This window comes from Podarcis muralis, chromosome 17, assembly GCF_964188315.1.
Source record: "Podarcis muralis chromosome 17, rPodMur119.hap1.1, whole genome shotgun sequence".
Classification (NCBI taxonomy): Eukaryota; Metazoa; Chordata; class Lepidosauria; order Squamata; family Lacertidae; genus Podarcis; species Podarcis muralis.
In genome coordinates, this window is record NC_135671.1 from 31,395,762 (window position 1) to 31,408,689 (window position 12,928).

The 12,928-nt window shown below is 49.7% G+C and overlaps 2 protein-coding genes across 4 annotated transcripts in view; both read left to right on the top strand.

Moving 5' to 3' along the window:
* Positions 1-1,757: 1,757 nt before the first annotated feature.
* On the top strand, positions 1,758-4,474 carry CDKN2D (cyclin dependent kinase inhibitor 2D). Of its 2 annotated transcripts, none has more exons than XM_028712778.2 (3): positions 1,758-1,840; positions 2,417-2,565; positions 3,216-4,474. In XM_028712778.2, exons 2-3 carry the CDS (start codon positions 2,431-2,433, stop codon positions 3,573-3,575), a joined length of 495 nt encoding a protein of 164 aa, XP_028568611.2. In that variant the 5' UTR covers positions 1,758-1,840; positions 2,417-2,430; the 3' UTR covers positions 3,576-4,474. The 2 variants fall into 2 exon arrangements, with proteins under 2 accessions (XP_028568611.2, XP_028568610.2); XM_028712777.2 differs by lacking the exon at positions 1,758-1,840 and adding an exon at positions 1,855-2,169.
* Positions 4,475-8,720: 4,246 nt separating this feature from the next.
* The window catches only part of KRI1 (KRI1 homolog), a 29,396-nt gene continuing 25,188 nt past the window's right edge, over positions 8,721-12,928 (top strand). The window contains exons 1-4 of one of the 2 annotated variants that reach the window (XM_077920929.1): positions 8,721-8,870; positions 9,744-9,817; positions 11,393-11,498; positions 11,664-11,769. In XM_077920929.1, the coding sequence (XP_077777055.1) occupies positions 8,786-8,870; positions 9,744-9,817; positions 11,393-11,498; positions 11,664-11,769 (371 nt within the window). In that variant the 5' untranslated portion in view covers positions 8,721-8,785. The remainder of the gene's footprint in view (positions 8,871-9,743; positions 9,818-11,392; positions 11,499-11,663; positions 11,770-12,928) is intronic. The other variant, XM_028712324.2, reaches the window with a different exon arrangement.

A 12,928-nucleotide genomic window follows, 5' to 3' on the forward strand; every position in this document is an offset into this window, starting at 1 on the left:
AACAAAATGAATTTCAGTAGGGACAAATGAAAGGTTCTACACTTAGGCAGGAAGAACCAGCTGCACAAATATAACATAGATGACACCTACCTTGATGATAGTGCATGTGAAAAGGAGCTAGGGGTCTTAGCAGACCACAAGCTTAACGTGAGTCAACGATGTGATGCAGCAGCAAAAAAGGCTCATGCTATTCCAGACTGAATCCACATTAATGTCCAGTACAAGAGAAGTAATAGTACCACTCTAGGTTAAAGGTAAGGTAAATGACCCCTGGATGGTTGAGTCCAGTCAAAGGAAACTATGGGGTGTGGTGCTCATCTAGCTTTCAGGCCGAGGGAGCCGGTGTTTGTCCGCAGACAGCTTTCCGGATCATGTGGCCAGCATGACTAAACCGCTTCTGGTGCAATGGGACACCATGACGGAAGCCAGAGCACACGGAAACGCTGTTTACCTTCCCACTGCAGTGGTACCTATTTATCTACTTGCGCTGGGATAATTTAGAACTGCAAGGTTGGCAGGAGCTGGGACAGAGCAACGGGAGCTCACCCCGTCGCAGGGATTCGAACTGCCAACCCTCTGATCAGCAAGCCCTGGTCAGACTCCATCTGGAATCCTGTCTCTAGTTCTGGGCACCACAATTTAAGGATGTTGACAAGCTGGAACATGTGCAAACATTTGGGCCCAGGTAAGCCCCACCCCACTTAATCACAATATGATGTGCACAAAAACCATTTGAATGGCAATGCCCATATATTTGGGGGGGTGGACCCCTCAAATATTTAATGGGGGGCTGAAGGGACCTCGGCTCCTAGAAGTTGGCTCCTATGTGCGCTGATGAGGTCAACTGATGAGATGAACCAGGGTCTGGAAACCAAGCCTTAGGAGGTACTGTTGAGAGAGTTAGGTATGTTTAGCCTGGAAAATTGAGATTGAGAGGAGACATAATAGCCATCTTCAAATATCTTAAGGAATGTCACACAGAAGATGGAGCCAGCTTGTTTTCTCCTGCTCTGGAGGGTAGGACCGGAACCCATGGCTTAAGTTGCAAGAGAGGAGATTCTAACTCAGGCACCCACAACCTCGGCCCTCCAGATGTTTTGGGACTACAACTCCCATCATCCCTAGCTAACAGGACCAGTGGTCAGGGATGATGGGAGTTGTAGTCCCAAAACATCTGGAGGGCTGAGATTGGGGGCGCCTGTTCTAACTAAATGTCAGGAAGGGCTTCCTTACAGTAAGAACTGTTCGATGGACTCCAATGAGAGGTGGTGGACCCTCCTTTCCTTTTGGTTTCAGCAAAGGTCGAGTGGCCATCTGCCAGGGATTTATCTAGTTGAGATTCCTGCATCGCAGGCGTCCCTTGGGGTCCCGTCTAACTCCACAATTCTACGATCTAAGCGAGCATGTGCAGAGTGCAGGGCCTGGCGCGAAGCGCTGGGAGCCGCCGCCTCCCCGGCCTCCCTCCTCCCGCCCCGCTTCCCGGGGGTCGCGACCTCTGTCGCTCGCCTGGACCCGGCGAGGGCGCGATCGGAGCCGAGGAGCCTCTTCCCGCCCGAACCGCGCGTTTGAATCGCGGAGGCCCGCCCAGCGTCCCGCCCCAGGGCGGCCAATCAGGAGGCGGCAGGCGCCTTCCCCTGCCCGGAGCCGGCTTCTGATTGGCCGGCGGCAGAAAAGGGAAAGCTCGGCAAAGGTTACAATTGTATCCGAAGCCGAGAGCGCAGAATGAAATGGGGGCGGGGCGAAAGAAACAACAAGGCACGTGGGGGCGGAGCCGGGGGAGGAGGAGGAGGGGCGGCGGCGGATTGCGGCTCCTGTCCGGGCCAGGCTAGGCTCCAGCTCGGTAGGTGGGGCGGGGTGGGGTGGGGTTAGCAGCCTGTGCCGGCTTCACCCTTTGCACCGACGGGGCGGCCCCCCCTCCCGGCTTCCCGCAGCAGCAGCAGCCGCGGCCCCGACTAGCCAGCCGAGCCCCCCGACGGTGCCGCCCCGGGCTCGGCATTCCAGCGCCGCCTCGCCCTCGACGGCTGCCCTGCCGGCCTCGAGTTGCGCGAGCGAGAGGGCGATCCTGCGCCTGGAGGAGGAGCGGACCGCGGCGGAGACTGCGAGCGGCAGGGTCGGCTGACCGGCCGGCTGCTGTCCGCCGGGACCGGGGACCGTGCGGTGGGAGCAAAGGTAGGCTGCTGCGGCAGCGGCGGGGGTGGGGTGGGGTGGGGAAAGCCGCCGGGCGGCTGGTTGACAAGCGCCGAAGGGCGCTGGGGTGCACCTGAGCTTATGCAGAGTGCTTCTCCCCCTCTTTCGGGCGGAGGTGCATCTGTGCAAATTGGACTCACTGCGGATCTCGTCGTCGCTGGGTGCCGGGTGGGCGACCTGCTGGCCCTTCTCACGCCCGGGGCTCTCCCGGCTCTCTTCCCCCGTCCAGGCGTCGTCGCGGGCATGCAGCCGGGGAGCGCCGGGGACCGGCTCAGCGGGGCTGCCGCCCGGGGAGACACCGGCGAGGTGCGGCGCCTCCTCTTCGAAGAGCTGGTGCAGCCGGACGCGCGCAACCGCTTTGGCAAGACCGCGCTACAGGTAGGCGAGGCAGACTCTGGTTTTGGTCCTGGAGATGATTTGGGAGCCCGTCTTCCTTCTCGCTTCCCTTTAGCCCCAATCCTTGTCTGGAACTCACCCTTCCTTTGTCTCCCGGTGGCATCTTTCCCTTTGATTTTGGACCACAGCACCCATCTCTCTTCCCCTTTATAGCCTCCTCCAACTCATCTTTCTGCTAGTCTTGGGAAGTTCCTCCAAAGCATAGATACCAACAACTGTTGTTCTGTCAACAAGAGGCAGGCATAGATTCCACAGGCTGCTCTCTTTCCTGCTGGGGCTCAGCTCAGCAGGGTCACTGGAGGGGCACAGAGCAACTGTTTGCAACCAACATGTGGGGGGAAAGATCCTGCCTTGGCTGAGTAATGGATGCCAGGTGGTGTCTGAGCTGAAGTCTTTAAAGTCGCCCCATCCGGTCCCTTCTTGGTTGCGTGACAATTGTCTCCATAGCAATTTCCACAAGAGATTAAATCAAAATTCCAAAATCAAAGAAGCATGGCGTTTGTGCTGCTCTGGCCGCAATCCATAAGTATGATTATTTCCGTCAGAACGTGGCTTGTCTGCCCATCAGAAAACAGCCTAGCCAATTTGACAGTGGGCCCATCCCTCTCTGATTCCTTATTTCCCCCCCCTAGGTAATGATGTTCGGGAATGTTTTCGTGGCGCAGGAGCTGCTGAAGCAAGGGGCCAACCCTAACGTCCGCGATGAGTCGGGCACGGCGCCCGCTCACGACGCTGCCCGCACGGGCTTCCTCGACACCCTGAAAATCCTGGTGGAATACGGCGCGGATGTCAACGTCGCGGATGCTTCCGGCTCGCTGCCCCTCCACGTGGCTGTTCGGGAAGGCCATGCGGACGTGGTCCTCTTCCTGGCGCCGCAGTCCAAGTTGCAGCACCGAGACTCTGACGGGCGGACGCCGCTGGAACTCGCGCAGCACCTGGGGCTTTCGCACATCCAGGGGATCCTCGAGCAGCTCCTCTCTGCCCCGGCTTAACCCGAGGAAGGGCCACCTTGCCTGGGCAAAGAGAGCTGGATCAGCACCGAGCCAACTCCTCTCTTGTGTCTTTAGGCCCCCTTCCCCAAAGACTCTCCCTTTCTTCCCAGGGCCCTGGAACAAAGGCAGCTTCACCTGCCCTACCTCAGAGTGTGTGTTTGATTCTATTTGCTGTTGTTTCTATTTATGTGTATTTTATGAGCTCTCTTATCCGCTTCTGAATTTATCCCCGGGAGCCAGATGGCCCTTGTACCATCCTGCACTCAGCTTTGGCCAGCGTGCCTTAACTCTAACTACCATTCCCCACTTCTTGTCTTGGGGAGGCCCTAGCCGCTGGTATACGCATCTCCTTGCAGCATTCAGGTGGGATGGGGAGGTTCTGATGCAGAGAGCATCCCTGAAGGCAATGCTAGGCTGGGGACCTTTGCTTCTCTCCCTTTCCCCATTCCTCAGTCTTCATGAGGAATACCAGCTTATTGGGAGAGCTCTGGGTGTGCTTTCTGAGAGCAATTCCTCCCTCGACGTTTGGCTCCTCTTCCCCTGCAGAGTCCAGAACTCCACAGCATCTAACTGCACAGGATTCTGTTCCCAAAGAGATCTTTATCCACCCTGCAATTTCTCCCTAATTTCTGTATGATCTTCTCTGGGGGGGCCTTGTGGTCCCTTAGCCATTAACAACTGTTTCCATCTCAGCCTTGTAGTAGTTCTCTTCTGTTATCTTTGACTAAAAAAATGTTTAAGCCTTGTTTTTGGCAGCTTGTTCCCTGTAATGAATTTGTGGATCTGAGCTGTGTATATAGTAGATTTTAAAAGGAGGGCAGATTTATTCTATTTATTGTGATTTGCAAGAGTTTGTTTTATGGGATGATTAATTTAATGATTAAAAAATATTAAATCCATTTGCGACTTAATGACTTGTGATCCTGGGAAAACTTTTCCGGAGAGGAAGGCGTCAAGAAAGGCCTTCCCGTTGCTCTGTTCCCCTCAGAAAATGTGGGTGCGAGTATGAGGCTCTTGCTGAGTACCTGAACCCCAGAAAGCACATAGGGTAACTTCGCTGGAACATTAGAACTCACCCTATGTCAGATTGAAGGGAACACTTGTTAAGCTGCTTCCAGGATTATAATTCCTTGTAATGGGTTGCATTCCTGTGTTCATAGGGAGGTTGCTTTGCTCCTGAAAAGTGCTTCGTGACTATGGGTCCTGGCAGCAGGCAACAGAGGACCCTTAGTTTTTCCCTCTTCACATTCATATTCCCCCAAGACAGCATTTATGGCATTATATCTCTTTTCCCTCTTAACAACCCTGTTAGGAAATTAGGCTGAAAGTGAGCCCACCAAGGAAGCTTTTCAGCTAAGCAGAGATTTAGAGGGTGTGAACTGTCATGTAGCAATTGATCTTGCCCTGCCTTTTTTCAACAGTGTAGTTAACAAAAAAAAATTGGGTCAAAACAAGCCAACGGAATGGGCCTGGCCTTGCTTTCTGTCCACTGCAGGCTGACTGGGCCCTGAAGGCTATAAGAAATACAGGTGAGCTGCAGCTTCTTGTTTTCCTTCTAGGAATGCTGGAAACACTTAACAGAAGGAAGGAGATGGAAGTGTGAGCTGGGATGGGGAGCCATTTGCAGCCGCAACGAATTTAGAGCAATGGTTCTTAACCTTTTTGGGGTCCTAGAACCTTTGGGTATCTGATGAAAGCTGTGAACAACCCATTAACACATATACAAAATATTCTGCATGCACCTTTATGGCATTGGGGAAAGCTTTTTTTTCATTTTTGCACCTGGTTCACAGACCCTTTAAGACTCCTTATTACCTCTGGAGCAGAACCTCAGTGAACAAGTAATTTATGGGTTCGTCATCACTTCTGAAATTTGGCTTATCATTTAAACAGCCCCTCTCTGCAGAAGTGACAAATTCCATCATCTAGAGAAGCACGCTGACCATTGCAACCCTTTGAATGATCCCCTCCTGTTCACACATTGAGCCTTCCTGGTGCTGAAGAGGTTAGTTGAGACTAGTTTCTGATCTTGCTTTTCGGCTGATTCTCCCTTTGAATATGGAGACCGGACTGAGGCCAAAGACATTTATGTTGGGAAACAACTTTAAATCAGCCCCTAAGCACAGCGGCGTCTTCTACAGGAGAAAACTACAGAAGCAAAGTTGTTAGTGTTCAGTTTACGGTGTGGTGGAGAAATAAACGACAAGGGAGGCTTTGAGTAAATCAGGCTGAGAGTTGCATTAAAGCGTCTTGATTCCTATGCTCTTCAGATAGAGTATAACTGGCCTAGAAGCTACATTCTCTCTAGGTTAGCCTCTTGAGCAAACCTGGAAGGGGCGAGCTATGCCTCAAGTACAACCCACCTCACGGCTTACTTCTCTGATACGTATATTGGTTGCTGTGGTTCGTGGAAGCCCTTGAAGCAATTTCCTGCTTCTCTCTGATGTTTGGGTGGGAGGCAGAGGTTTCGCCCTTTCAATCTGCGGTGGAATTCTACCGAGATCATGTGTCCCAATTCTGCAGCAGTGCTGAGACACCAGAAATAGTACAGCGAGGGGCGGCTTTTGTGCCGGGGAAGGCAGACAGGCAGCAGCAAAAACAACCTGCTGGGTTGAACTTTATCGCCCAGAATAATGTCCCAGCTGCTGGGTGTGGCACCCAGCGATATAGGGAAGGAAGGAAGCCAAGTGTTTTGTAACGCCAGTTGTCTGCCTTCTTGCCAAGTGGGGTGTGTGTGTGCGTGTGTGCGTGTACGTGCAACCCCAGACGGAGATAGCAGACGCTTTAAAAATGAAAGCACAAACAGCTGAGCCTGTTTTGCAACTTCACCAGGTTCGATTCTCTGCCAAGTACCCAGCATTTGCCAGGAAACCACTAACAGCTGAGAGTGGGGATTACCGGCAATGCATGAAAAACTACTGCTCCTTGTCTGTGAGCTGGGTGATGTCCTGCCCTTGGGAGGGCTTTGAAATTCCTGGGTTTTATGTGTACCATGATGTTTCTCCTCTCTGCACTCCTCCCAGCAGTCATTCCTCTTCTGGTCACTGCTATGGAACCAGTTGTGATGTATGGAAGTGAGAGCTGGACCATAAAGAAGGCTGATCGCTGAAGAAGTGGTGCTTTTGAATTATGGTGATGGAGGAGACTCTTGAGAGTCCCATGGACTGCAAGAAGATCAAACCTCTCCATTCTGAAGGAAATGAGCCCTGAGTGCTCACTGGAAGGACAGATCCTGAAGCTGAGACTCTAATACTTTGGCCACCTCATGAGAAGAGAAGTCTCCCTGGAAAAGACCCTGATGTTGGGAAAGATGGAGGGCACAAGGAGAAGGGGACGACAGAGGACAAGATGGTTGGATAGTGTTCTCGAAGCTATGAACATGAGTTTGCCCAAACTGGGGGAGGCAGTGGAAGACAGGAGTGCCTGGCGTGCTCTGGTCCATGGGGTCACGAAGAGTCGGACACGACTAAACGACTAAACAACAACAACAATGGATGCATGACCTGATTTGTGCGTCTCCAAGCACTGCAGTCATCTGCAACGGATTCCCACACGTTGCCAGCCTTCGTGTCACGTTTGCAGACATCTTTGTAACACAGAGTTGGTTTGCCAATGGGCCTGGTGCCGGAAGCTAGCTCCCTGTAGACCATGTCCTTGAGGAACCTGTCATCTTCCCTTTTGTGGACATGACCATGCCAGGGCAGAAAAGGTCCACCTGCACCAGCACATCTGCCCCAGCTGCAACAAAACATGTCTCTCCTGTATTAGTCTCTGTAACTCTCCAACGGTTTGACTTCACCCCTGATGGTAAACTCCATTGCCTCCTGGATGCCAGCCCACCATTGAGGTGGGAGGGGCAGGGCCTGCTGATGCCAGGAGAAAAAGGTAGACTTGACCACTGCTCAGCCCAGAGGCTCTCAAGATAGGTGTGCCAACATAATACAGATTAGTTAACCTTTCTAAGTATAATATTTTGCATTGTACTTGGCCCCACTGAGCACACAGTAGCTTCCCACCAAATAAATAAATATATGCTAGCTAGCAGCCTTGTTGGTCCATATAAACCAGGGGTCAGCAACCTTTTTCAGCCGTGGGTCGGTCCACTGTCCCTCAGACCATGTGGTGGGCAGGACTATATTTTGTGGGGGGAAATGAACAAATTCCTATGCCCCACAAATCACCCAGAGATGCATTTGAAATAAAAATACACATTCTACTCATGTAAAAACACGCTGATTCCCGGACCGTCCGCAGGCTGGATTGAGAAGGCGAACGGGCTGCATCTGGCCCCCTTAGGTTGCCTACCCCTAATATAAACGAAGAATTAATAGTACAATGGTTTATATATTTTACTAGAATTAAAACTGCAGCTCCATACAGAGTTAAATGGAAGCAATGTCCACCAAGCTTCCTCAGATTTACTTCTTAGTAAACACACTTGAAAATGACCTACAAGAACGGCAAAGCAGTGAACTAGCAAAAAAAAGAAAGGGAATAAAAGTATTTCAATTAGATCTACAGTCTGGGAAAAAGTAGTAATCCATCATGTGTTTTCATGAGTGAGTTTTTTAGAGCATCAGACCTGCAGGTGAAGAAGGCAGAGACTGAAAAGTTTTAAGACTTTAATAGCTCTGCTTCGTTAGTCACTGCAAAACTATATAATTACATAACAGTGTGACACACACGCACACACATACATAGTGGGACACATACATAGTGGGACTTCATCTGAAGAAGTGTGCATGCACACGAAAGCTCATACCAAGAACTAACTTAGTTGGTCTTTAAGGTGCTACTGGAAGGAATTTTTTTTGTTTTGATAGTGGGATAAAATCATTATGATTTTATTTATTTACTCTACAACATTTATACTTAAAACGAGAAAGCAAAGAAAAAAATCCGAAACCATACTTTTAAAACATACGAAGGTTAAAAATATTTCTGAATCGGCCAGTGTTTGCATGCGGTTTCCTCCACGCTCCAGATCCTCGGCGACGAACCGAATATTGTTTTCCTGACTCCAGTCCACGATTCGAGACTTTTAAATCGGAATTAGCCGCCCGATCTGCAGAGAGTTCTTCTCCTTCTGCTTTCCCTTTAACGGGGTGGGCGGAGCAGAACGCGCGTTCCGCAGCCGCGCGCCCTCACGTGCCGCCTTGACCCGGAAGCGCCCCGTGCCCACGTGCGGGAAGACACGGGGCGGAGGGAGCATGTCGGCGCAGCAGGAACTGAAGATCAACGCGGCGTTCGCGGCGCGCTACGGGCGCTACCGGCGGCGAGAGGAGCTGCAGCGGCGTGAGTGTCGGGCGGGGAGGGAAGCGAACCGAGCCAGAGCAGCTAGTGTTGCCTGCACTGGCTGGCAGCGGCTCCGCGGGATTTCAAGGCAGGGGAGTCTCTCCCAGCGCTGCCTGGGCTCGAACCAGTGCCGGATTTACGTATAAGCTAAACAAGTTATAGCTTAGGGCGCCACTCTCTTGGGGGGCCCCCAAAAAAATTAAAGGGGGGGGGGACTGGGTGTACATTTTCAAAATATAAGATAAAAAACAAATAAAATAAAACCTACATACAGCAACAGTGTTTTGTGTTGTGTAGGCTCCTATTTGTTATGTGCAAATGGCTTTAGATACCTATTAGGTCCATAAATTACCATATAGCATATATTCAACACTTAACATCTTTCCGCAGGGCCTGCAAGACAGAGCTGTTCCGCCTGGCCTTTGGTTTGGACTCAGTCTGACCCTTATGTTTCCCTCCCCTTATGGTTTTGATCTATGGGCTACTATTAAAATGAGGCTGCATTTTAAGTTGTATTTTTAACCTGTATTTTAAATTGGTTTCCCTCCTACCTATTATGTTTTTTTATTGTAATTTTACTGGTGTTAGCCGCCCTGAGCCCGGCTCTGGCCGGGGAGGGCAGGGTATAAATAAATTATTATTATTATTATTATTAAAAAACAGCGGCAATTTGTTGTTGACAAAAGACAGCTGGACATATAAAGGGCCCCATTACCTTCAGTAGATTAGGACCTCATCAAACCTAAATCTGGCCCTGCTTCTGCCTGGGCTTGAACCCAGAACCTTCAGGGGCTGGAGGGAGGGTCGCCCTTTGCTGCTCCTCTAACATCCTGACCGGCTCCTTCTCTCCTTCTCTCCCTGCCACCCCTGCAGTGCAGGACCGCTATGGGGATGCAGGCGAAGGCGACGGGTCGAGTTCTGAGTCTGAGACCAGTTCCGAAGACGAGGTGAGTCCTGCTTCTGTTTTCAGCCGCGGAGAAGTTTCTGTTTTCTGTTTTCAGAAGTTCTGTTTTCTCTGCTAGGAAAACTTTTGGGTTTTTTGTTTTTTTAAAAAATTGGTTTTTCATATTAAAAATTTAAAGAGATTTTTTTCAAACATAAATCATAAAAACAAGACTCCAAGGCAAGGAATCTCCTGGACTTACATCCTCCCCTTTGTGGGTCCTATTAATCAAGAGGTCCGGAGGGTGGCAACACGAGAACAGGCCTTTTCTGCAGTGGCTCCCCATTTGTGGGATGCTCTCCCCAGAGAAGTTCACCTGGCACCTTCATATCTTTAGGCACCAGGCAAATACATTCCTTTTTAACCAGGCCTTTGGCTGACCAGATTGACATCCAACACCCTTTTAGAATGTGGCTTTTGGGGGGGGGGGTTATTGGGTTATTGCTTTGGGTTTGATTTTATATGTTGTGGTCTTCTTGTGAACTGTCCTGAAACCTCTGGGTTAATAAATAATAATAATAATAATTCCATCCTGCATCTTATTATGATAACCCAAATCTTTTACATCTCCATTGTGTCCAGAATTCAACCTTAAACTACAAGTGATATTCCAATCCCACTGTTTACAATGTTTATAATTTCCCCCCGTTCCTTATTAAAATTTTGATCTTCCTGGTATCTGACTCTTTCGGTCATTTTAGCCATTTCAGCATAGTAATGGACTAAGTTGCAGCTTGGGGTCTTCTGGTTTATTAATCAACTGTTTCTCAATAACCTTTATATTTTTTAATATCTCCTCTTTGTTTCTGTTTACCTCTTTAATATGCTATTCTGCTGCAGAAAGAAACCCCTCATCACTGCCTTGCTGGCGTCCCAAACTATGCCAATATCAGTACCTTTATTTGTATTCAAATCAAAATATTCTGTAAGATATTTTTGAGCCCTTTCAAAAGTCATTATCTAATAAATTTTCATTTAATCTCCACCTAAAGGGTGTTTTATCCTTACCTTCAAAGGCAATTAGTACCAAATTATGGTCAGATTATGGTTAAGGGGACGTGGGTGGTGCTGTGGGTAAAACCACAGTGCCTACGACTTGCTGATCGTATGGTCGGCAGTTCGAATCCCCGCGGCGGGGTGAGCTCCCGTCTTTCGGTCCCAGCTCCTGCCCACCTAGCAGTTCAAAAGCACCCTTAAAGTGCAAGTAGACAAATAGGTACCGCTTTATAGCGGGAAGGTAAACGGCGTTCCGTGTGCTGCGCTGGCTCGCCAGATGCAGCTTGTCACGCTGGCCACGTGACCCGGAAGTGTCTCCTCACAGCGCTGGCTCCCGGCCTCTAGAGTGAGATGAGCACACAACCCTAGAGTCTGGCAAGACTGGCCCGTACGGGCAGGGGTACCTTTACCTTTTATGGTCAGATAGGGTTTTTGGCAAAATCTCAGCTTTTGTAATTCTTGGACTAAGTTGATGGAAATATTTGATGTTTTGTTCTTATTGGAGAAAGCTAGGAAGGCAGGTCCTCCTGAATATATTTTTCAGAATATATCCAATCTTAATTGCGCTCTTCTCCTGCGGCAGGAGCTGGACCCCAGGTTGGATCGTGCTTTTTACAGCACGCTGGCGTTGCTGAAAACCAAAGACCCCCGGATTTATCAGAAGGATGTCACGTTCTACCGTGAGGAAGGTAATCGCTGATCCAGGTTATGATTTCTTGCCTTGGGGGCAACTCTGGGATGTTCTGGCTTGGCCCAGGGAGACTTTTCGGAGGATTTTCTGATCTGGTTTGGGTTCCGAGAGCAGCTTGTTTTCTGGAATTGTCTGTTGGATCATCTATGATTGCTTCTGCCAGCAGATTCTTCTTCGGAAAGCGAAGGCGAGAAGCCGCCCCCCAGGAAGAAAGAAAAGCCCATGTTTCTGAAGGACTATGAGAGGAAGGTCATTCTGGACAAGGCAGGGTAAGATTTACCAACCAAAAGAAGAGTGGCAGATGAAATTACTGGACTATGCCAAATTGGCAAAACTGACCGGAAAAATCTGGAACCACCAGCATCCGACTTTTCTGAAAGTCTAGAATAAATTTGTGTTATATTTGAAAGACAACCGCGAACAACTAACATCGCTAGTAGGGTTACAAGAAGTTTGTAAGGTTAAATTTATTACTTACTACAGTTAATTTAGTATGTAAACAAGATTATGATCTAATAGCAATAAGATATATAAGAAAATGCAGTACATAGAGAATAGGTTTGAAAACCATCAATCGGGGAGGGGGGAAGTCGCAGGCTCATGAAGCCAAAACAAAATACAAATCTCTGTCCGTCAGTTCATGTCCAGCAGAGATTCAAAGATAGAGGGAACAGGATCCCTCTCCTCTGTGTGAGACTTGCTTTGGAGGGGGCGCCTCCCCCCCTGACAGATTATTCTTTTGCCTGGCTTAGATACGTTTCTGACTGTCCCTTTCGCTTGATTTTTATTTTGTTGGTGATGATAGCATTTGATCTCATTTCATTCTGATGCAAGTTCCTTTCCACCGCTCCACATTTATTTCTTAACATTGAAGGTAAAGAAGATGATGCAGAAAATCTCTGCACTTCACTCAGTCACAGCTACAGTTACTGTAGTGGTTTGGAGTTACTCGTGCGTAAGCTGACCCCGTTTGGGTGCTTGGTTGCCTGGTTAAACCCTTCGGACTGCACAGCCCATCTCTGCTTGACTGCCTCAGTCACTGGCAGAATCTGTCTGTGGGCGTTTCTTAAACCTCTGCCAGCATAAAAGCTGTTTGACACCTAATCGTCTCCGCCTCTCATTGCGCGGGAGTCTCCTGCGCAGGGTGGGCGTGGGTAGCGGAGTGCCTGGGCTCTCTTCACTGACTTCCAGGGAAGAATCCCGGAGCCCTTCCACCTCCTCTTCCCCTTGCTCTCCTGGACTCTTGGTGTCACGCGTATTTCCTTCCCCTTCCACCAAGCTGAGTCTCCCCCTTGTGCTAGGACCTTCACCTGCAGAATCTGAGACCCTCTCCTTCTCCCATGTCTCTGATGTCAGTTCCCTGACAGTTAGGGTCGTGCCCCCCCCTTTCCTCTGATTTGTACATCTTACTGACTTTTTATAGCTGTC

What these genes read in the sequence shown, in the direction of transcription:
- CDKN2D (XM_028712778.2), top strand. Translation starts at nt 2,431, where the DNA reads ATGCAGCCGGGGAGCGCCGGGGACCGGCTCAGCGGGGCTGCCGCCCGG. An exon ending in TTGGCAAGACCGCGCTACAG is followed by an intron (nt 2,566 to 3,215) that starts GTAGGCGAGGCA and finishes TCCCCCCCCTAG; the next exon opens with GTAATGATGTTCGGGAATGT.